Below are 25,243 nucleotides of genomic sequence, written 5' to 3' on the forward strand. Positions count from 1 at the left end.
CCCCCTCTCTCTGCCCCTCCCCTACTCACGCTCTGTCTCCCTCAAAATAAATAAATAAACTTAAAAAAAAAAGATATTCGAAGAGAAAAATTAAAAGCAATGAGTTTCCTACATTTACCATGGACATGGTACCATTCCTATATGATAGGAACTGATTAAAAGTAGGAACTAAGATTTTATAATATGAAATGTTGAGTCAAACTAAGTTGTGTTTTCATGCACATAAATTTGGAAATGTTAAAATTCAATCTTTTCACCAAATATTTTGAGCCAAACAGAAGCAGTAAAAAAAACTGCACCAGCCAGGAAGATGTGAAAGACACAAAGGTTTTATAAATGTGTGAAGTCCAGAAAGGCTTTTTTCCCCTTTAGGCAAATTTGGAAGAGCTAAAGGAAACCAAAAAGATATTGAGAATACAAATAACAGGTTATATATGAGGGGAGGCATATTTTTTTTAATAAATATTCTCTATAAAACAAAGCATGCTTCAAACAAATACAAAAATGTTTATTACACAAAAATGTAGTAACTGAACAAACGGCCAATTTGTTAAACTTAGAAAAGTACCAACTTATTTCCAAAAAAAAAAAAAAAAAGGAAAACCTTTACATTTTTCTTACTTAAGCTGATTCATCTCCAAGTTATAAATGTTACAAAATTTTTGTTTAAAAAAAAATGTTCCCCTATGATTGTCCCAGTTTATTTTGCTATGCCATGACGAAAACAAAGAATCTTTGAAATGTTCCGAGTATTAAAATGAAGCAATGTTTGTAACATCAACTTATTCAGGGAAACTTTTACATCAGCAACAGGCCAGCATACCCATGAAATACCCTCTTAGTATAAACAGGAAATACGACAACGCCGCATGAAACTCAATACCTATCGGTTCACATACAACACAATTATCACTCTGACTGGGTTTAGGGCTGTTGAAAGAACATGGTTAGTGACTCTCTCCTGGTATGACTGAGTATGTTGACATTCTCATCAACTGAGTATCAACTTCATTATCTCATATTCTTTTCTCAATTCCTTGTCTCCAGGTTGGGATGGCCCTAAAAAGAAGAAGGGCAATTATAAATACAAAGGAAATTAAAAAAAAAAATCCTAACTAATTAAATACTAACTTAAAAAAAGTATAAGGATTTACTTGATCAACTTTTTGCTGTAAAATGTAGCATACATACAGAAATTGCATAAAATATAAACATGTAGTTATTAAATTATTATAAAGGGGACAGCCACTCTCACTCCTTTTTTACCTGTGTGGAATCTGCAGAAGTGGCCCAGAGCCTGTGGGTCCTGTCTTTTTGGTCCTTTCCTCCCAACCTTTGGTAGGTCTGTAAAGCCTAGAGGGATCTCTACTAATGTTGCTTTCAACCTATAATCAGAAATAAAATGAATGCCAGTTGATTTATATAAACTATTTATACAAACTAGTTTGGACTAGTGGGTGAGATCCCTAGCAACAGCAAGCAGTTTTAAGAAGCATCCTCAATATTAGCCAAACAGAAATAAAACTGTTAGTAACCTTTTCACCATAAACTTGTTTTTAAAATTTTATTTATTTTTTTTAAAGTTTATTTATTTATTTGTGAGACAGAAACAGGATGGGGGGTGCAGAGTGAGAGAGAGAGAAAGAGAGAGAAAGAGAATCATAAGCAGGCTCCGAGCTGTCAGCACAAGCCCGATGCGGGGCTTGAATTCATGAAACCATGAGATCATGACCCTGAGCCGAAATCAAGAGTCGGAAGCTTAACAAACCGAGCCACCCAGGCACCCCCTTTTCAGTAAACTTCTCATTGTGCTTCTAGAGCTAACACAAAATCTGGACTACATCAATCTATTAATAAACTGTTAATTTAGTTTATTTTTTTCTAATTCAATGATTTTATTCTGTTTCCATTGTTGTTCTAGTTTTTCTGTTTGTAACCTGAGGGAAATGTAAGTAGCCAAGTGTGATAGTGGGATAGGCAGACAATAACTTTAGGACAAATAACCACCAGAAGTTCTTGATTTTACCCATGAGAGTCACCAACATCTGTAGTTCTGAGTCCTACCAGGGAGATTAAGCCATGCGCCTAGCTCACTTGGTCTAAAATAGAGGCATATACAGAAAATAAGAAAAACAGAATGAAGAGTAGGAAGAGAGAACTAATTCAGGGTAAAGAAAATAACATGCTTCCGGGGTGCCTGGGTGGCTCAGTCAGTTGAGCGTCCGACTTCAGCTCAGGTCATGATCTCATGGTTCGTGAGTTTGAGCCCCGTGTCGGGCTCTGTGCTGACAGCTCAGAGCCTGGAGCCTGCTTTGGATTCTGTGCCCTCTCTCTCTGCTCCTCCCCTGCTCATACTTTGTCTCCCTCTCTCTAAAAGATAAATAAATTTTTTTTTTAAAAATTAAAAAAAATAAAAGGTACTTATAATGTGAAATGGCAGAATTCAAACAACAGTTGCCTAAGTTGTGCTAAGCTGTGCTTTGTAACATGTAAATACATAAGTATGGAATTTAGAGGAAATGATACAGAAATGGAGCACTGAATATAAAGAAAATGGATTTTAGGGTCACTGGGTGGCTCAGTCGGTTGAGCATCTGACTCTCGATTCGGCTCAGGTCAGAATGTTACAGTTTGTGGGATCGAGCCCCATGTCAGGCTCTGCACTGACAGCGCAGAACCTGCTTGGGATTCTCTCTCCCCCTCCCCCTCCCCCACTCACACTCTATCTCTTTTTCTCTCAAAATAAATAATTGTTTTTAAAGAAAATAGATTTTATGCTTGTATCCTTACCAATCAAGGAATCAGGACAGTAACAATAAAAATAAAGAAATCTCAGCAGCCAGTACCTTTTCTTTTAATTTTGCCAGTCTTCTTTGTTTTTCTGCCTTTTCTTCTTCCTTTGACTGTCTGTCTAGAATTTTCAGTTCAAGTTTATGTAAATCCTAAAAAATACACACCAAGAAAAGAAGGATAACATTAAGAAAACAAAGTTGATCAGAATTTGTTTCAAAGCAGCATTGATGCTGTTCCCTCTGCCAGGAAGGATCCCCCCTTTCTTCTCTTTCAAGACTCCACTGCGGCATCACCTTCGGTCTGACACAGCTACGAATGCTTCCCTTGCTGCCTATCTAATGCCTCAAGTGCCCAGGCCACACCTCTAGCACCGCACTCTGCTCTCTCCTAATAAACCCCACATATTGGAATTAACCCCCTTCCGCTGCAGCCTCCCACTTGAACGTCTCCCTTTCCCACGAGACTATAATTGCTACAAATTAGGGAGCACGGCTTTCTCATTTGGCTTATGTGAATGCTGGGTACGGGCCTGGCACATGAGAAGCACTCAATATTCGCTGATCTCAATCTGGAAGTAACACCTCTACGTGCAGCATCAAAGATCCAGGGGGCCACCTGGGTGGCTCAGTCAGTTGATCGTCCGACTCTTGATTTCGGCTCCGGTCGTGATCCCACGGTTCGTGGGATCGAGCCCTGTGTAGAGCTCCGTGCGGGGCGTGGAGCCTGCTTAGGATTCTCTCTCCCACTCCCCTGCTCTCACGCATGTGTTCTCTCTCCCTCTCCCTCTGCCCCTCAAAATAAAAAAATACACTTAAAAAAAAAAAAAAAGAAAAGAAACCGGATTCAGAACCCTATTTACTCACTCTCTCTTGAAACCTGGAAATCTCCTCAGCAGCCATTTTCCTTTTTTCTGCCTTTTCCATCTTTTCCCTAATCTCCTTTTCCAGTCTCAGAAATTCTTCCTGTTCCTTCTTCTGCTGGGTGTAACTTTCCAGTAGTAATTTTAGTTTAAACTGGCGCTGGTGCTCTTTCTGTCGCTTCTTCTCTTTCTCTTCCTCTTCTTCTTTCACCTGGCAGGCACGTCTCACTGACATTTCTATACTTTTCTGCTTTTTCCAAGCTTCGACTGCCAATTTCTGCTTCTTTCTTTGTTCCTCTTTTCGCTTTTGATTATCTTTTTTATTGTGAAAGAGCAGAGATATGTTCTCTGCCTTTTCCTTTAACTTAAAAATTTCCTCCTTCTTTTGCTGCTTTTTGGTTTTCCAGTTCTGAATAGACTAAGTGATTTAAAAAAGATAGCAAGAGAAAAACTTTTTTAATAACCAAGAGCACTCTTTAAAAAATTTTTTTTTAACATTTATTTATTTTTGAGAGAGCAGGAGCAAAGAGAGAGAGAAAGAGAGAGAGAGAGAGAGAGGCAGATTCCAGAGCAGGCTCCAGGATTCGAGCTGTCAGCACAGAGCCTGATGTGGGTCTCAAGCTCACCAACTGCGAGATCATGACCTGAGCCAAAGGTGGATGCTTAACCGACTGAGCCACCCAGGCACCTCTAACCAAGAGCACTTTAAAATGCAACCTCAGGGAGCCTGGGCGGCTCAGTTGGTTAAGCGTCCAACTCTTGATTTGAACTCAGGTCATGATCTCACGGTTGTGAGATTGAGCCCCACATCAGGCTCTGTGCTGACACAGCGGAGCCTGCTTGGCATTCTCTCTCTCCCTCTCTCTCTGCCCCTTCCCTGCTCATGCTGGCATGCTCTCTCTCTCAAAATAAATAAACTTTAAAAAAATGCAACGTCAAATCCATCTTTCTAGAAAGAATATTGATTGCAGAATGCCATTTCCTTAGGTTTTAAAGCTTTTTTTTTCCCCTGTGCAAATGCAATTTTCTACTTATGTTTTATAAAAAATGAATGTATCTTTTGAACAGCGAATAGTGGTTTATCCTTTTGGCCTTCCTCCTCCTGTCTGAATCCCCAGGTTCACATGGACTGTACCTCATCAGTATCCTTCTCTCCTTTACCTCCTTTGCTTGTGTGTTCGTGGGGAACATCTGTTTCCTCCAGTTATCTCGCTCTGTTTCCAAATCCTCTTTCTAGGCTTGGAATACTTTCTGAGTGACCTTTCTCTGGTCAAATATCAGAAGAGGAATTTAAAAAGGGCTGGTTGAGGGGCACCTGGTGGCTCAGTTGGTTTAACATCTGACTTCGGCTCAGGTCATGATCTCATGGTTCATGGGTTCGAACCCTGCATCAGGCTCTGCGCTGACACCTCAGAGCCTGGAGCCTGCTTTGGATTCTGTGTCTCCCTGTCTCTCTCTGTCTCTCACAAGTAATAAATTAATAAACTTTATAAAAAAAATAAAAATAAAAATGGGCTGGTTGAGAGCATGAGGTCTGGAGCCAGGCTATTTGGGACCAAACCCTGGTTCTGCCATTTAGTAGGTGTAAACTTGGATGAGTCACTAAACTTCTCTGTCCTCGTGTTGCTCCTGTTGTAAATAGGCTTGTCATGAAGATGAAGTGAGTCAGTGCCTGGCACATAATGATTCAGAGGTGTGAAGAAAAAAAGTAAAATCGCTTCACTGCATTACATATGGGTACATAAATATTATTGAAAATTCTAGCGGCCTTCTGGCAGCCATAAAAGATACATCTATTGAATTTTTTGCCCTCAAGTCAGGAAACCATTTCTTCATCTTTTCTCATGGTGTATCACTCATTCATTAAATAAATCCCTGTGGTATATGTACCATACGCGAGGCAAAGTGATCGGAGCCATGGACAATTAAAACAATAGCAAATGCCACTTTGTACATAGTTACTCAAAGTGCAGGCCCACAAACGTATCAGGAATTCATGCCAGAATGTAGATCAATGCATTGCTTTCTTCAACAAGAAAGTTTTCTTTGGAAAAAAAGGGAACTGAACCAAACAGTATGCTTACTGAGTAGACGGTTCTAGTGCAATCGCTTTATCCTACTGGAAACCAGTTAACGCTTTACAAACCCAGCCAGTCCCTGGATCAAGCACTGCTCTAGATGAGGTAGGTGCAAACACACCAGAACACAGAACGTGCCCTTGCACATCATAAAAGAGGTATACACGAGGTGTCTGTGGATCCTGAGGGGGCCTCCTGTGTGTGAGTGGGCAAGCGGGAAGTAACACCTGATCTGGGCGGGTTTTGAGAGGCTGGCGGTGGAGGGGAAAACAAAGAAGAAAGGGTCTAGAAAGAGAGAATAGGACAAACAAGGGTACTCAGGCCAGAAGGTTCAGGGCACGTCTGAAAGTAAGTATCTTCACTGGGGCAAAATACGGGACATGTGAAGGGACGTGGGAGAAACAAATGGAAAATTTCCCACGTATCATCTTAAACTCAGTAGAGTTTAAACTACATTCCTGACGCTCTCCCCCAAGCTTCTCTCTTCTCCTCCACCATGTCCTACTTCAGTAAATGGCCCCTCAACTTGCATACTCCACCCGCCTCACTCCTACATTCAGGCTGTCACCAAACACCAGGATACAGAGCGGCTGGGAAGAAGAGCCAGCTAGAATCCAGGTGGTTTACCTTTATGACAAGAAGCACTGTGTCTGCTCCCTTCCCTGGAGAGATGGCTCTCAAATGTTAGCTCGTAACAGCACAGCCAAGTGGCCTTGTGACAACACAGACTGCTGGTCCCATACCCCGAGTTCAGATTAGGTCTGGGGTTGGGGCCCTATGAATTCTAACAAGTCCCCAGGTAACGCTGACTTTGCTGGTCCATGGACCATTTTGCTGGTCCAGGGACCCCATGTTTTCAGTATCCTGGGAAAAAGGCCCAAATAATTTTTAATAGCTTGCTATTTTGAGGTTTTTAAAATGACTTGTTTCAGGGGCGTGGCTCAGTCGGTTAAGAGTCTCCTGATCTCGGTTTAGGTCAGGATCTCAGTTTGTGAGATTGAGCTCTTCATTGGGCTCTGTGCTGACAGCACAGAGCCTGCTTGGGGATTCTCTCTCTCCCTCTTTGCTCCTCTCCCATGTTTGCACATGTGCTCTCTCTCTTAAAACAATTTTTTTTTTTTAATTTTTTTTTTCAATGTTTATTTATTTTTGGGACAGAGAGAGACAGAGCATGAACGGGGGAGGGGCAGAGAGAGAGGGAGACACAGAATCGGAAACAGGCTCCAGGCTCTGAGCCATCAGCCCAGAGCCTGACGCGGGGCTCGAACTCCCGGACCGCGAGATCGTGACCTGGCTGAAGTCGGACGCTTAACTGACTGCGCCACCCAGGCGCCCCTCTCTTAAAACAAATTTTTAAAAAAGACTTGTTTCAAAAAAATTTTCTTAAAGTCCCAAATATCAATTTTCCTACATTCAACTTATTTTGAAGGAAAAAAACACAACAATGAACCCCAGTTATTTTCCCTAAGGTTTTATTTTTAAAAGCTATTTTTTATGTTTATCTATTTTTGAGAGAGAGAGAAAGACAGGAAGAACGGGAGGAGCAGAGAGAGGGGGACAGAGGATCTGAAGAGAGCTCCATGCTGACAGCAGAGAGCTCAATGCAGGGCTCGAACTCATAAACCGTGAGATCATGACCTGAGCCGAAGTCAGATGCTTAACCAAATAAGCCACCCAAGCCCCTTTTAAGATTTTAAATTAAAAGCATGTAGGGGCACCTGGGTGGCTAAGTCCATTTAGCACATCTGACTTAGGCTCAGGTCATGATCTCCCAGTTCCTGGGTTCGACCCCAAAGGCCCCACGTCGGGCTCTGTGCTGACAGCTGGGAGCCTGGAACCTGCTTCAGATTCTGTGTCTCCCTCTCTCTCTCTGCCCCTCCCCTGCTCTCACTCTCTCTCTCTCTCTTTTTCTCTCAAGAATAAACATTAAAAAAAACAACAACTTTAAACATGGAATCAACATTTCTTTAATGCTCCTTAGGTATGTCATCTGTTGAACAGTCATACCTTTGCTGTCCAACCAACCTAGATGATGTTTATTATAGCTGAAGTCCACAAAAAAGTGACTCAGACCTCGACCATCAAGCAGGGGCAATTTTTGCCCTCCAGTGGGCATTTGGCAATGTCTGGAGACATTTTTGATGATCACAACTAAGGGAGTGTTAATGGCACCTTGAGGGTGGAGGCCACGGATTCTGCCAACCATCTACAACGCACAGGACAACAAAGAATTCTCCAGCCCAAATAGTAACAGTGCCAAGATTGAGAAGTCCTGATTTAAACCAAAGCCAAAATAATATTATTGTGAAAATGCAACTTGTCACGTATTTGCTACCATTAAGAGTTACCCTTTCCTCTGGGTAGCCAAACTTTTGAGTCTTTTAAAATAAGCAATGAGGGGGCGCCTGGGTGGTTCGTCCAACTCTTGATTTCAGCTCAGGTCATGATTTCATGGTTTACGAGATTGAGCCCCACGTTGGGCCCTGCACTGAGCGTGGAAGGCAGTTTAGGATTCTCTCTCTCTCTTTCCCTCTCTCTGCCCCTCTCCCCTGCTCACATTCTCTATCTAAAACAATAAAATAAAATAAAATAAAATAAAATAAAATAAAATAAAATAAAATAAAATAAAATAAAATAGTAAAATAAAATAAAATAAAATAAAGTAAAATAAAATAAAATAGGCAATGAGGCTTAAGCTCCAAAACTCAAAGAAGCTTTTAAGAATCAAAGACACTTTTTTTTCCTACTGCCTCTTTATTTTCTATTGACAACAATCTGGCCTTGGTGGTAAGATGACTTCTACCAAATGCCTAAAACAGCTCTGGATTTCCCACATTTCAGGTGCACACAGAGGGTTCTGCCCACAGTCCGAAGTTTTCTGGACCGCTGTTTTATTTCTTGGGGTAGAAGTGTCTGGCCTTGAGGAAATACAACTGTACTTCACTGGCTGGGTAAAATGTCTACCTTCTCGCGGCCTCCGTTTCTCTTTGAAAAGAGTGGGGGGAGGGGACTCTAAACACACTTCCCGGAAAGGCTGTAACATTAACGACTAGACAGTGTCAAAGAGTTTACGTAGCACAGTGCCTAGAAGACAGAAACATACAACAGATGACAGCTCTTGTAATGATTCTTACCTCTTTTTTTCTTTCTTCCAGGGCCAGAAAGGTTTGATACCATTTCTCATGCTGCTGAACTTCATCCTGTGTTCTTGCAGGAAGGTTTTCGAGAACCTCTCCCATAAATGCCGGCTTCCCTTTATGTTTGTTTCTCACCTTTACAAAGTTCTGGTGGTCATAGTCGTCCCAGCCCCCCTGTCGCCCTCCTGTCTGCTGAAGGAAGTTTTCAAAATCTACCACTTCTTCCGGAAGGGTGCCTGGCGTCATTTTGTCTACAGGAACCTTGCCCGACGCTGCTCTGCAAGCACGTTCTGCTCCTGAATGACCCAAAGCCCAGGTGTCGATTTTTCTTGATATGGCACTCAGCTCATTATTGGTTGTTTTCTCTTCTTTAATAAGCTCTTCATACCTACAATTTTAAAGGTAAATTGTCAATAATAAGATACAAACCAATCCATATGAACCTTTCCTTTTCCGCCCTCAAATTTCATTATTCCTGACTCCGTGTCATCATCTCCACTTAGAATTATTAACATTATAAGCCTCAAAAGAGTTTCCTCAGAGTAAAAAAAAAAAAAAAAACGTCGTTCAAATTCTTATTTGGGACATTATCTTGTCCGAATATAAATGAAAATTCAGTTTAAACATAAAAAGCAGTCTGAAACCTAAAACAAAAGAAGAGAGGTGTTATACTGCTTTTGTGTAAGACCAATATTAAATACAGAACAATAAAATGATTTGTGAACAACCTATTGAGAGGCAGTGAAACATAAACGTCAATCATTTTATATTAAAATGAGTTTGAAACATACATCAATCTCTGCTCTTCCTTGAAAGTATTAATTGCATTTTCAATTTCTTCCATCATTTCTCTGAGCTTTTCAACAACTGTAAAAAAACAAAAAAATATGAAAAAACTGTTATGTCATATCTTTGAAAAAAAAATTTTTTTAATGTTTATTTATTTTGAAGGAGACAGAGACAGAGTGCAAGCAGGGGAGGGGCACGGAGACACGGAGACACAGAATCCAAAACAGGCTCCAGGCTCTGAGCTGTCAGCACAGAGCCTGACGCGGGGCTCGAACCCACAAGCCGCGAGAACATGACCTGAGCCAAAGTTGGACGCTTAACCGACTGAGCCACCCAGGCACTCCTGTTATGTCATATTTTAATATGACTAAGAATTAAATGTTAGGAGAAAAGGGAATGTCACACCTTAACTTAAAAATGCTTTGTAGGGGCGCCTGGGTGGCGCAGTCGGTTAAGCGTCCGACTTCAGCCAGGTCACGATCTCGCGGTCCGTGAGTTCGAGCCCCGCGTCAGGCTCTGGGCTGATGGCTCGGAGCCTGGAGCCTGTTTCCGATTCTGTGCCTGCCTCTCTCTCTGCCCCTCCCCCGTTCATGCTCTGTCTCTCTCTGTCCCAAAAATAAATAAACGTTGAAAAAAAAAAAAAAATGCTTTGTAACCTAAAGGATAAGACAGTTGCGCTTTTATGAAGCTAATGTTTATGACTGCAATTTTTTTCTGACTATAAATTTATTCCTATACACACATATTATTAAACCTTAATATCATTATTTTTCCCATAGAAATGTTTTACACTACACATGCTGTCTTGTGACAACCAGTTTTTATTTAACAAAATGTGCTTAAACACATGTGGCTAGCTTTCCATATCAGTATATATATATGTCCCCCTCATTCTTTTCATGGCTACATAGTCTTTCATTGTCTACATCTACCCTAATTCATTTAATTAATTCTCCAAGCGATGAACCTTTCGATAGATGCAATGCCATGCTAAATATTTTTTTGTGTACTGATTTTGCATGCTTGCTTGGATGTTTTCAGATGATAACAGAGAAATCTGAAATGCCAAATAAAACAGCATACGCACCTCATGGTGTGGAGGACGCTGGCGCACTGTCCTCCTGGGAGGCTCTACTGACTTACTGTTCCTGAGTGCCCCCTCCTGCGCACCTCGAACTGTTTCCAAAACGGGAGGCCAAACCGATTGTGACTGATTTCAGTGACATTGTTGTGATTATTAATGAGCCTGAGCAGTATTTTCACATGTGTTTTGTATTTCTCTTGTTATAAACGAGCACTTGATAATCTTTACCCCCTACTCTATTAGGTTATTTACCTTTGTTGCTCCAATTTGTGGGCACTCTTTTTTTTTCTTTGAAAGAGAGAGAGAGCTCAAGGAGGGGAGAGGGGCAGAGGGAGAAGGAGAGAGAACCTTCAGTAGTCTCCATGCTCAACGTGGAGCCAGACACGAGGCTCGATATCACAACTGTGAGATCATGACCTGAGCCAAAATCAAGAGTTGGATACTTAACCAATTGAGCCACCAAGGTGCCCCTGTCGGCACTCTTTATATGTTACAGAAATTAGTTTTTTTATAAGTTACATATGTATTGCTGATACTTTCCTAATTTGTTTTTCAACTTTATGGTTTGGGGCTTTTTTGTAAAGTAGTCAGGTATGTTCACTCTTGTCTTTATGGCTTCTCATTGTCATTCTTATAAACTAGAATACAATGATAAAAATATTAACTCATATTCTCTTCTAGGATTTTTATGGCTTCATGTATGAATTTAATAAATAATAATTAGGAGAGTCACAGTTACTTTTTTTTTTTTTTATTAGTGCTTCCTAGATTATAAACACTGAACAAATGTTTTACATGCACTGTCTCTCTATCTCCCAAAGACTCCTGAGTCAGGTCCTATGACTATCTCCTCTTTACAGCTAAGGAAATAAAAGCTCAGAGAGATCAAGCAATCTGCCCAAAATCACATAATGAATAAGGGATTTGATCCTTCAGGAATGAATGTTGGTGTATGCAGGGAGGTAAAGACACTGTTTCATTTTTTCCAAATGGCTGACATTTGCCCCAATACTACTTAACCTCTTCCTTATGTATTCTAAATGCAATTATTTGAAAGGTAATTGTTTCAAAAAGTAAATGATGGGAAAAGCACTGGGTTTAGGAATCAGGAAATTAGTCTTTTTCCTCTTTGTCAGCTGAATCTGAACTCCTCCAAACCAAAAGTTTCATCCTGTAGGTGACAACATTACCTGTTCTATCTGCTTCATAATTTTTAAGGATATGATAGCATTTTTAAAATGTTTATTTATTTATTTTGAGACACACAGACAGAAAGCAGGAGGGGGAAGAGAGAGAGGGAGAGAGAATTTCAAGTAGGCTCCACACTGTCAGTGCAGAGCCCGATGCGGGGTTCAATCCCGCAAGTATGAGATCATGACCTGAGCCGAAATCAAGAGTCCAGCGCTTAACCAAGTGAGCCAGCCAGGCGCCCCAGGGTGTGATAGCATTTTAAAGCAATTACATCAGCACCAGATATTAGAAGTAATTACCTAATACATCTTTATTAATCCCTAACCAATAAAGTAGGGCCGAGTTCCATTAACGCCAAACAGAAAACCTGCTTATTAGGAAAGTATAAACAATTCTAACAAGCATCAGGCAATACTAATACAAAAGACAGAACATAAAATCTAAATTTACTTACAGTCAGGTGTAGGCTTCACATCTTTTAACTGATGCTGAAGTTTCTTTACATTGTTATGTATTTTGGCCAATTGTTGCTGGATTTTTGCTCCTATAAGGAAGAAGTATGTACTTTACCGACAGAGGTGGTTGTAAGACTGATCACCATCACTTAGTAAAAGACAGCCAAGAGCAATTACATAATGGACAAAAAAAGGTTATTTGTGTCAAAACAGCCTGAACATTTTAAGTACTCTAAACAAATAAATAAACAAACAAATAAATAAAGCATCTCCCAATCTCCTCCAGTATTTAAAAGCACCATGGGTTAAATCTTACCATAAAAGGAAATGTTCTTTCTCTCTCTTTTTTTAACTCTTTGGGGATTGAGTGATTGGACACTGCTCTGAACACATGAACACAGAGAACAGTAGCTTAGATGTGGTCGTGTTTTGTTTTTAAAAAGTTTTTTCTTTCTTTTTGAATTTGTTATAATTTACGGAAATAGAATTTGATCTCAACTCTATCGTTGGCATATTAAAACTGCCTAACCAGTATTAATTCTACGAACACTGACAAACTTCCTAATGAAAATTAACTTCATCTAATCACATCCTCCAAGACAGGGGCTGATAAGACATGTGATGTAACAGTGACACCAGCCATGACCTTGAGATGCCCAGCAGCCAAGGAGTGGTACTTAGGCTACCGTTTGCCCACCTCAACCACGGGACTAGCCTGGAGTCACTCACTAGGCCCACAAAAAAAGCCTGGAAAGCAGATGAAGGTCTCACAGACATTTTTAGATGTTCTGTAGCAGCAGCAGAAAGACTGGATTCATCTTTTGTATTTTCGCTCTGAAGTAATAACCTTACTTTAATGTTTATTTAAATTATTAGGCTAATATATATTCACAGACATATGTTCATATAATTGATATTATTATTTATTGTTTATCATCTTTGGGTATTTTATGTGCTTCCCCTTTACTTTCTGGCAACTTTCCCACAAATGAGCATGAACCATCAAACAGCTCTGTCCAAAAGTCCTCAGAACCAATTAGGTTTTATGTGTTTATTTACTTATACTTTATTTATTTATTTTGAGAGAAAGCACAAGTTGGGGAGGGGCAGAGAGAGAGGGAGAGAGAGAATCACAAGCAGGCTCCACTCAGTCAGCACAAAGCCTAACGCGGGGCTTGAACTCACAAACCGTGAGACATGACCTGAGCTGAAAGCGGCTGCTTAACCGACTGAGCCATCCAGGTGCCCCCCAATTAGTTTTTTAAAAGTTTACCCATAGGACCAGAGACAGTGCTAACGTTCAAAACAAACCATGTGTATATGTGACTTTGGTTTCTTCTACTTTTTACTAAAATCCAAGAGTTCCATAAAATCAGAAACTTATCCAGTGTATTTTATAGGGTCTCATTCATTCATGGTTGCAGCTCTAGGTTGGGTAACTTTTCCATCAAAGTGTAGGTACTAGGAAAGCATTCAGTTGTTTTGTTTTTGCCATAGTCAGATCAACTACAATGACACTGCCACAGGGCAAATGATCTTTTAATTATTCACTATGGAATTGACATTATGTATGGCCAAACCATTAATTACAATAGTATATAAATGCAGGCCAAAATTGTGGTGTGATAGTTCAGGCAAGGAAAAGGTATTTACTACTTCTAAGTTGTAATATTGGAAGAAGAAACTTCTACATGCTTATATTGAAGTAATGCATTCCTTCCTCTCTTAGATAAGCCTGAAGTGCAAATAAAGAAGGGAAAAAGGGTATAACAATGGGAAATGAAAAGATACAAATAAAGTTGCCTTAAAAATCGGAATGCACATAGGGGTGCCTGGGTGGCTTAGTCAGTTAAGCGTCTGACTCTTGATATCAGGTCAGATCTTAATCTCAGGGCTGTGAGTTCAAGCCCCACATTGGGCTCCATGTGTGAAACCTACCCCCCCCCCCAAAAAAAAAAGGAAACACACAATATGGAGACACTCTAGTAATGGTATGATTAAGAGACAGAAATATCAGGGGTGCCTGGGTGGCTCAGTCAGTTGAGCGTCCAACTTCAGCTCAAGTCATGATCTCCCAGTTCGTGAGTTTGAGCCCCCGCATCGGGCTCTGTGCTGACAGCACAGAGCCTGGAGCCTGCTCCGGATTCTGTGTCTCCCTCTCTCTCTGCCCCTAACCCACTAGCATTCTGTCTCTGTCTCTCTCAAAAATAAATAAACATTAAAAAAAATTGAAAAAAAAAAGACACAAAAATATCAGTCTCTCAGTCTATAAAAGAACTGACAGAGAAAGTAAGAAATATTAAATTAAGGATGCTTAGATTTCTCCATGAATCAAAGAGGAGAACTGAACATTTGGTAATTATCTTAGGTCCTGCCGTCATTCCAACAGAGGAGGAAGAATGATTTTTGCTACTACCTGATAGAAGATGACTTTTTGCAACACTGCAATCTTATATTCTGCAAGAAAAAATTTATTAAGAATTTCTTTTAATTGACTGTAAAGGAATACCATAAGCAGTCTACTCTCCATATAAGTGTTAATATTTTATAAAGCTTAGTTGATAACCATTTTTTCCTTTATGCAATGCTAAGCAGTTTTTTTATTAGAACGTAAGGATTTTGCAACATATAAAGTCTACAACAAAAGATATTTTTGTGGAATTCCTTTTTTTTTTTTAATGTTTTATTTATTTTTGGGAGAGACAGAGACAGAGTAAGAGCAGGGGAGGGGCAGAGAAGGAGGGAGACACAGAATGCGAAGCAGGCTCTAGGCTCTGAGCTGTCAGCACAGAGCCCGACGTGGGGCTCAAACTCACAAACCGTGAGATCATGACCTGAGCTGAAGTCGGACACTTAACCAACTGAAGCACCCAGGCGCCCCTGTAAAATCTTTTAAGGGGGACACTTAGTACACAGTTAACAATGATTAATATTCATAACAAACAGCAGAATATATTTACCGTGCACTTTCTCATATATTGTCTTATTGGACGCACAGGCAGCTCCCTGAGGCCAAAATGGTAGGTTTTCTGCCACAGACAAGTAAACTCAGGTTTAAGCAACTGTGTAACTTGCCCACTGCACACCGATGCTACAAACAGCTTCTGCGGCTGCTGCTGTTCACTTACTCAGTTGACAGTATCAGAGTGATGAGCAAAGATCAGAGCCGAGGAACCCATCTCCCTTCATTTAAGATATTTTAATGGCGTTTAACTGGTTTGGCCACCCAAAACCAAAACCCTCTTTTTCCTATTACATAGAAAGAAACGCACACAGAAAACAATCTAGTTCGAATGACCAAATAGTGACCTGAGAAAATAAATACACATCCCTAAAAGACAGACATTACCAACTAGAAAGTACTTTCATAGAGAATGTAACACAGTCAATGCACAAAGGCAAAGTAAAACAACTCCAGCTTGATGTTACTCAACGGGTTGTAGTTCATCATGAGCTCAACTTACTTTCTGTTTTCCTGCTGTTGATCAGTTTATTTTCCAATTCTTCCAGCATATTCTGCTCACTTCTGAAGTCACATTTTTGGTTGTAGAAATGACTGCGTTTATCTTTTTCTATGTTAATAACTCTTTAAGAAAAGAAACAAATGGCATAAATATGATTGAAATATCTTTTAAATTGTTTAAAATATGAAGACACTCATTATAATCAGTACTTACAGACAGATTAATTCGTCTACAGAGTCAAAATATAATTACTAGAATTAATAAGGCTAAGGAGTCAAAATAGTAGTTAGAAAAGGGTCAAGTTCAATTATAATCATAAGTAATCTGAATTGTTATTTAAATTATAAAATGTGAGTTTAAGAAAAGGCAGTCATGGACTTGTTTTAAAGATACAATAGCAGGGCATCACTTTTCGGCCTTTTGGCTAAGATCAAGTATAAAAACGCAGTAGCAGGGCGCCTGGGTGGCTCAGTCGGTTGAGCGTTCCACTGTGGCTCAGGTCATGATCTCATGGTTCGTGAGCTCGAGCCAAATGTTGGGCTCTGTGCTGACAGATCAGAGCCTGGAGCCTGCCTCAGATTCTGTGTCCCTCTTTCTCTCTCTTTCCTTCCCCCACTCGCTCTCTCAAAAATGAATAAACATTTTAAAAAATAAGTAAATAAATAAAATAAATAAATAAATAAATAAAAATATAATAGCTATTTGGCTCTTGATTCCAACTCAATCTCATTGTAACCTGAAAATGACCACCATTGCTGATGGCTGCTTTCAATAGGGAGATACAGTTAGCTTTTGTAAACTAAATCAATACCTTTAACCTCACCTGAGGTGAACCTCCTTATCACTAAAATGTGAATCATGACAGCTCTCTACTACCTAAATAGGGCTGTGATTATACTACACGAGGGCAGGCAGTAGAAATATAACATGGAAATGGAAGACATTAATATAATTAATAAAAATAAAATTTCAGGAGGCAAACCATCTACATAGATAGGAATTTTAGTATATTTAGGGATATTGTCTACATTGACTTCAAAGGTTCTTCTGTGTCATCTTTGGTCCTTGGATTTAGCCCATCTACCAGTAAGTAAGCAATTCTAGTATTAGTTTGAACCCCGGGGTAAGACAAAACAAATACTAGCAAGATTTTCTGGTTAGACAAAGACACTTATTTTCTCAACACCTGTTTTCTTTCTCCCAGAAATTAACACAAACTCTTCTTCAGTAATCCTGTATCGAATGAATGGTGGAAGGTCTCTGGCCGTTGACTTAATTTCATACAACGTGAGGGGCAACTATTTAAGGGAGAGCTTCCCAAGATTCTCCATTTTGCCATCCATTAAAAAAAAGTTAAATATTTATAAGGTGCAGCGGGGTAAACAGATGAGACTGCCCTGGGCCCTACCCGGCTGCCCCCATGGCTGAGAAGATCACACCGTAGTATGTGGGTATGGGAGAGGAAGTAACAGGTAGAAGAGAGATGTCAGATGGATCTCGGTCTACATATGAACTCTAAAGGACTGAGGGTGGTTACTGGAGTCTTGTGCTGAGAAGCCCACCTCGGCTCTGGTTGCAGGTGGGGGAAATTATACTATCATCTAGAAATGTCTGCATGGACACAGGATACGCTATGATAATAAGTTATGTTTTGCCATTCCTGGATTAAAAATATTCACCTACAAAGACATTCAAAATATACTAATGGAGACAAATAGCTAGACACATGAAAAGATGCTCAACCTCACTCACAGTAGGAGAAACACAAACTTAAACTATAACACGGTTGGGGCGCCTGGGTGGCTCAGTCGGTTGGGCGTCCGACTTCAGCTCAGGTCACGATCTCACGGTTCGTGAGTTCGAGCCCCGCGTCAGGCTCTGGGCTGATGGCTCAGAGCCTGGAGCCTGCTTCCGATTCTGTGTCTCCCTCTCTCTCTGCTCCTCCCCCATTCATTGTCTGTCTCTCTCTGTCTCAAAAATAAATAAACATTAAAAAAACAAACAAACTATAACACAGTAACAGCGTACACCTATCAGATTGGCAAAAAATCACGGGTGTAAGTAATATACTCTTGCTAAAACTGTGGGGAAATAGGTCCTCTCACACATTATTGGTGGAATTGCAAATTGCTATGGAGGGCAATTTAGCAGTATTTATTACATCTGCAAACCCATGTGCCTTTGACTCAGCATTTCTACCTCTAGGACTTTTTCCGAAAGATACACTCACTCATATGTAAAACAGCGTGGACCCATGCAGCTACAGTGATTAGTTATGACGAAGGAAGACTGACTATAACCTAAATGTCCACTGCTATGGGGCAAGTTAAATCAATTATGGGGCGGGGGGGGGGGGGACCTTGTGCCTGGGAATACCACGAAGCAGTACTGTGTTCTGTATGCTGATAGGGAATGAACTCCAAGATCCACTCTTCTTCCATCAAAGGTTTTTACAGCCAAATGTTAGACATGTCCCAAAGTAGAGAGGCTGGAATGTCTCCCTTCGCATTCCCTCACATCACTCTGATTGGACGATGTTACCTTTCTTGGTTCACCTGGCTCTTTTTCCTTGTAATCTCTCTCTCTCTCCCTCCCCGTTCCTCTCTCTTTTTTTTACTTAAGCCTTCTGAAGTAAATCCACTACATTATGTAATCTCACTCCAGCATACTTCAGCGTGCCTCTCGGGAGATTGTGAATATTAGACTTCACTATAACGCCATTATCATGTGTGATAAAAATCAACAATTCCTAGGTATCTTAGATGCAGTCTTAAAAAAAAAAAAGCAAAACAAGATGCAGACTAGTGTGTGCATTATGCTACCATTTACATAAAAAAGGAAACATCTGAATATGTATTTTTATTTCCTTCAAGCATATAAAACTTCTGTGGAAGGATACACAAGAAGCTAAAACTAGTGGCTGTCTGAAGGAAGAAGTAGGTGGCTGGGGTTCCAGGGTGAAACAGAGACTTTCCACTGTGTACCCTTTGATATACGTTCATTTGTGAACCATGTGAATGCATTACCTGTGCCAAAAACAGAACAGATTTGTACTATGATAAACTGTCTTTGGTTTTTTTGTATTCAGTGAAAATTGTTGGCTAGAGACACTCTACCAATGGATTTTTCTAATACCCTTTCCGTGACTTTTTCCAAAACCTTACAACAAAATGAAGAAAGCCGAAGTGGAGCTGTAAAACCAACACATACTCATAAACGAGGTATCTACACTGGCATTTATCTACACTGGTTTGCTATAGATAGGGCCCTTAACCACTTGATGGTTTATCCTGTATCTAGAGGGAAACATAAGCCAGACTCCTATCCTAGAGTCCGGTTGTATCTAAATTCATGCATTTTAGGGGTACCTGGGTGGTTCAGTCGGTTAAGCATCCAAACTTGGTTTTAGCTCAGGTCATGATCTTACGGTTCGTGAGATCAAACCCGCATCGGGCTCTGCACTGTCAGCTTGGAGCCTGCTTGGGATCCCCACCCCCTTCTCAAAATAAAGTAAAAAAATAAAATAAAATAAAGTCATGCATTTTAGAAATAAAATAAAAAATAAAATGAAATTGTATTTTCTCAAATTCTGAGTATTAAAAATAGAAGTACTACATAAACACAGGGTGAATTCAAACTTCCAAAGCTACATATGGTATAACGTTTCAAAATTCAAACAGTATACTTTTTTGTTGGCAGAATTTCTAAACAGAGAACTGCCACTAATTCTGGTCCAAAAACCATTCTGTACAACAGGCTCTATATCTCCTGATTCCTTACCAAATCGATACTATACAAATTCAAAGCAGGGTTTATATAAAGCTCTCAACTGCAGGGTAGAGCCGGGCATTATGAGTTCTAATTCTTTTGATCATTCTTCGCAATATTTATCATATCATGGAGCTGCTGACAATGTTGACCATTCAACATATGTCACTGGCCATTTAAAGAAATACTATACATACACTAAAAATTAAAATAAATGGCAACTTGTCAAGGACCCTATTCATGATGTGCAGGACGGATCTGAAAGGGGAGACTGAGGGAGGGAGACCAATTAAAAGGCCATTTCCAGAAAAGTAACTCCAGGGTATAGACTCTTCATTAAAATTATTGATTCCCTCCAAGTTATTTAACAAGTGCTTACATTGGTAAATGAAAATGCATTGATATATGCAATCTAAAATTTTTGTTAATGTTTATTTTTGAGAGAGAGAGAGACAGAGTATGAGCAGGCAAGGGGTAGGGAGAGGTGGAGACACAGAATCCGAAGCAGGCTCCAGGCTCCAAGCTGTCAGCACAGAGCCTGACACGGGGCTCGAACTCATGAACTGTGAGATCATGACCTGAGCAGAAGTCAGATGCTTAACCGACTGAGCCACCCAGGTGCCCCCGATATGTGCAATCTAAAGAAATAAATGTTTTGTTTCCCTTGAAATACACATATTCAAAATAGTAGATGAAATTGAAATAGCTCTACTTAAACTTTATATTAAACAGTCTGTAACAATTTGTGTACTTCATACCTCCTGCCTTTTTCTTGTTCATCTTTGAAAAAGCTGGTGCCTCAAATTTTGTAATTTAATGTGGGATGGGATTGGGTGGAGTAGAATCAACTTTAGACTGTCCACAATAAAATGGCTTGTTATGTTAACTAAAGATAACATTCTTATACTTACTGATTTTTTAGTTTTTCTGCTGTGCGTATAAACTCCGCTTTTTTGTCCGATTAACTTTCTGCTTCCAGTTTTGAAGCTGAAAAGGACGAATCCCACCTGAAGTACCAAGACAGCTATCATTCTACGTGGAGAACAAAACCAAGTTTAGGGTAAGAGGTGAAGGCAGAGTTTCTTTCAGAGACATAACGTCAATAATGAAGTTTCTCTCAGGGGATAACATGGGGGCTGATCTTATTTAATTTTTAGAAATATATTTTGTGGAAGAAGGAATATCTTACCTTAAAATGCTGAATTACTGAGTAGGAAATGTTAAGTCTCCAGGGATTCCTACAGAAAGATCTAATTCTTCCATTCAGCCATTTAGCAATATATATTGAACACTTAACGATGTGACCTGTGGTGCATGAGACACCAGGGAAACAATGATGACCCACATGAATATGGCCCCAGCCTTAAAGTCTAGTGAGGGAAACAAATTTAAAAAGAAAAGAGTAAACAAGCAATAATAAAAAAAAAAAAATCACCAATTGCAATAAGTGCTACTAAGGAAATAAAAAGTACTGAGATAGAGATAATGGGTCAAAAGTTTGTTTTTTCAGTTAGAATTAGAATGGCCACAGAAGTTCTATTTGGGGGGATGACATTGAAGACTGGAACCAGCCAGTAGGGAAAGAGGTCCCAGGGCGAGGCCCAGAATGTGAAAAAGCCCCAGGGCAAGAAAAGACCTCAGGCTGGTTTCAGCAGAGAAAGGGCAACGTGATATCAGAAAAGATGGAGAGCTTGATATAAGATGAAGGCAGATGGGCAGGTATATCACATTGGCATTTTAAGTGACTTGGTGGGGGGGGGGGGATTCTGGAGTTTACTGGAGGGTTTTGAGCAGGAGAATACCATGATACATTTAATTTTTTAAGAAACTCTTTCTGGCCATTTTTGGAGAATAAACTGGTGGGAGGTGGGGGTGGAGGTAAAGCAAGACTGGAAGCAGAAGGATTGAGGTGGTAGCTGGTGCAGCAATACAGATGAGGAACCGCGGTGTCTAGGACCACTGGGGTGGCGGATATAAAAGGAAGAAAACTAAATACATTTTGGGTCTATAACCAAGAGGAATTGCTGACAGATCGATGTAGGAGATGAGAGAGAAAGGAAACAAGCCTTTACATGTCTAGCAGCAGACAAAACAAAAGTAAGGAATTTAGGAAATATTTTTTTGTGGAGATATAGTTCAAATTACCATACAGTGTACCGTTCTAAAGTGTACAATTCAGGGTTTTTAGTATATTCACAAATGTGTGCAAACATCACTACTAAGTGCAGAAAATTTCCATCATACCAAAAAGAAACCCCATACCCGTTAGGAGTCACTGCCCACCTGCCTTCCCCACAAGCCCCTGGCCACCATTCAATCTATTTTTGACTCCATGGATTTGTCTGTTCTGGACAATTAATATAAATGGGATCATACAATGTGCAACCTCTCGTGTCTGGCTTCTTTCACACAGCATCTTTTCAATATTTACCCACACTGTACCATATATCTGTACTGTATTCCTTTTTATGGCTGAATAATATTCTATTATATGGATCTACCATATTTTGTTTATCTACTCATCAGTTGATGGGTAACAGGCTACTTCCACTATTTAGCCAACATGAATAATGCTACTATGAACATTTGTATACAAGTTTTAGTATGAATATGTTTTCTAACTCTCCTGGGCATACACCTTGCAAGGGAATTTTTGGATCATATGGTAACTCTATGTTTTACTTTCTCATTTTAAAAATTGGATTGTTGGGGCGCCTGGGTGGCGCAGTCGGTTAAGCGTCCGACTTCAGCCAGGTCACGATCTTGCGGTCCGGGAGTTCGAGCCCCGCGTCGGGCTCTGGGCTGATGGCTCGGAGCCTGGAGCCTGTTTCCGATTCTGTGTCTCCTTCTCTCTCTGCCCCTCTCCCGTTCATGCTCTGTCTCTCTCTGTCCCAAAAATAAATAAAAACGCTGGGAAAAAAAAAAATTTTTTTTTTAAAAATAAAAATTGGATTGTCTTTTCATTGTTGAGTTGGAAACATTCTTTATATATTCTGGATATATCCTTATCAGATAAAAGACTTGCACATTTTTCCCCCATTTTCTTGATAACATCCTTCAAAGCACAAATGCTGTCAATTTTGATAATGTATTTGCTTGTGTATTCAATATCATATAGAAGAAACAATCAAAGGTCATGAAGACTCGCACCTACACCTTTTTAAAGAGTTGTATAGTTTTATCTCTTAACATTTCAGTCTCCATCTATTTTGAGTTAATTTTTGCATATGGTGTATGTGGATATCCAGTTGTCCCAACACCACTTGCTGAAAAACATCTTCTTTCCTTATTGAATTATCTTGACACCCTTGTTGAAAATCAATTGCCCATGAACATAGAGTTTACCTCTTAACTCTTTTTGATCTGTATGTCTTCTCTTTAATGCCAGTACCACACTGTTGATTACTGAAGCTTCATAATAAGTTTTGAAATCAAAAGTAGGGAGTCCTCCAAATTTGTTCTTCAAGACTGTCTTGGCTATTTTGCATCCCTTGCATTTCCCATATGAATTTTAGGATCAGTTTATCAACTTATGCATAAAAAGGCAACAGAGATTTTCATAGGAATTGCACTGACTGTGTAAATCAATCTGGGGAGTATTGCCATTTTAACAATATTGAGTCTTCATATTCATGAACCTGAAATGGCCAATGATGTAGGTCTTCCTTACTTTCTTTCAACAATGTTTTTCAGTTTTCAGAGTATAAGTTTTGCACTTCTTTTGTTAAATTCATTCCTATGTATTTTCTTCTTGTGATACTACTGTAAATGGAATTATTTTCTTACTTGCATTTTTGAACTGTCCATTGCTAGCATATAGAGTTACAACTGATTTTTGTTGACTGTTTTTTAATCCTTCAATCTTGCTGAATTTATTTATTTGCTCTAGTAGTCTTTACATGAATTCTTTAAAAAATTTTATATACAAAATCCTGTCACCTGCAAATATGAATAGTTTCACATCTTCCTTTCCAGTTTGTTTTTCTTGCCTAATTGCCCTTGCTAGAGTCTCCAGTTAATTAGTGGTGAGAATGTACATTCTTGTCTTGTTCCTGATCTTATGGGGGAAGCTTTTAATCCTTTGTCATTAAGTATTATGTGAGCTGTGGGCATTTTATAGATGCCTTACCAGATTGAGGAGTTCCCTTTTATTGCTAGTTTGTTGAATATTTTTTATCATGAAAAAGTGTCAGATCTTGTCAGTTGCTCTTTCTAAATCTACTGAAATGATCATGTGGCTTGTCCTTTATTCTATTAATATACTCTATCACACTGATTGATTTTTATATGTTGAACAAACCTTGCATGTCTGGAACAAATCTCATTTGACCATGGTGCATAATCCTTTTTGTATGTTGTTAGATTTAGGTCGATAATATTTTGTTGGGGAATTCACATCTGTATTAAGAAATACTAGTCTGTTATTTTCTTCCTTGTAATGTCTTTGCCTGATTGTGTATCAGGGTAATCATAATGGTTCCACACAATGAGTTGAAAAATGCTCTCTCCAATATTTTCTGAAAAAAGTTTGTTACAAACAAAAAAATGTTTATATTGACTTCTATATTTACCTCTCCACTTACTTCACCAGTACTCTTTATTCATAATCTTCCTCAAGTAGATTTGAATTTCTATGTAGTCTTTTTATTTCAGTCTGAAAGACTTCCTTTAATATTTCTTGTAAGGCATATATGCTGGAAATGAAGTCTGTTAGTTTATCTGGGAATGTCTCAATTTCTCCATTTTAGAGAATACTTTTGGTAGACATAGATTTCTTGACTGATAGTCCTTTTCTTTCAGCACTTTGCATCATGCTACTGCCTTCTGGAATCCAAGGTTTCTGATGAGAAGTCAGCTGTTAATCTTATTGAAGATTCCTTATATGTGTTCAGTTGCTTCTCCTTTGGTGCTTTCAAGATTTTTTTCTTTTTTTTTAATTAAAAAAAAATTTTTTTTTTCAACGTTTATTTATTTTTGGGACAGAGAGAGACAGAGCATGAACGGGAGAGGGGCAGAGAGAGAGGGAGACACAGAATCAGAAACAGGCTCCAGGCTCTGAGCCATCAGCCCAGAGCCCGACGTGGGGCTCGAACTCACGGACTGCGAGATCGTGACCTGGCTGAAGTTGGACGCTTAACCGACTGCGCCACCCAGGCGCCCCAAGATTTTTTTCTTTTTGTCTGTGTTTTTCAACAGTTTGATTATGATGTGTCTAGGTATGATCTCTTTGATTATTTCATTATGTACTCAGAGTTCATCAAGCTCTAAAATATGTAGAATATTTTTCACCAAATTTGGGGAGTTTTCAGCCATTATTTCTTCAAATATTCTGCCCCTCCCCATTTCTCTCTTCTCCTTCTGAGACTCTCAGTCCAACCTTCATGGTGTTTCATGGGGCTCTGAAGCTCTTTCACTTTTCTTCTTTTTTCCTTCTGTTCCTTAGTCTGGATAATCTGAATTGGCCTATCTTCACAATTCCTCTTTCTTCTGCCAGTTCAAATCTGATGTTCAGCCCCTTTGGTGAACTTTTCATTTGAGTTCTTATACTTTTTAACTCCAGAATTTCTGTTTAATTTTTTTAAACAATTTAAATCTCTTTATAAGTATTTTTAATTTGGTGAGATA

General features: G+C 39.5%; 1 protein-coding gene across 1 annotated transcript in view; it reads right to left on the bottom strand.

Moving 5' to 3' along the window:
- Positions 1–313: 313 nt before the first annotated feature.
- Positions 314–25,243, bottom strand: part of CCDC112 (coiled-coil domain containing 112) — a 33,217-nt gene continuing 8,287 nt past the window's right edge. The window contains 10 exon segments of the mRNA XM_043573337.1: positions 314–1,059; positions 1,267–1,385; positions 2,847–2,942; positions 3,657–4,070; positions 8,865–9,255; positions 9,659–9,734; positions 12,386–12,475; positions 15,851–15,972; positions 20,530–20,566; positions 20,569–20,650. Of these exon segments, the coding sequence (XP_043429272.1) occupies positions 1,017–1,059; positions 1,267–1,385; positions 2,847–2,942; positions 3,657–4,070; positions 8,865–9,255; positions 9,659–9,734; positions 12,386–12,475; positions 15,851–15,972; positions 20,530–20,566; positions 20,569–20,650 (1,470 nt within the window). The 3' untranslated portion in view covers positions 314–1,016.

Source organism: Prionailurus bengalensis, chromosome A1 (genome assembly GCF_016509475.1).
Source record: "Prionailurus bengalensis isolate Pbe53 chromosome A1, Fcat_Pben_1.1_paternal_pri, whole genome shotgun sequence".
Lineage (NCBI taxonomy): Eukaryota > Metazoa > Chordata > Mammalia > Carnivora > Felidae > Prionailurus > Prionailurus bengalensis.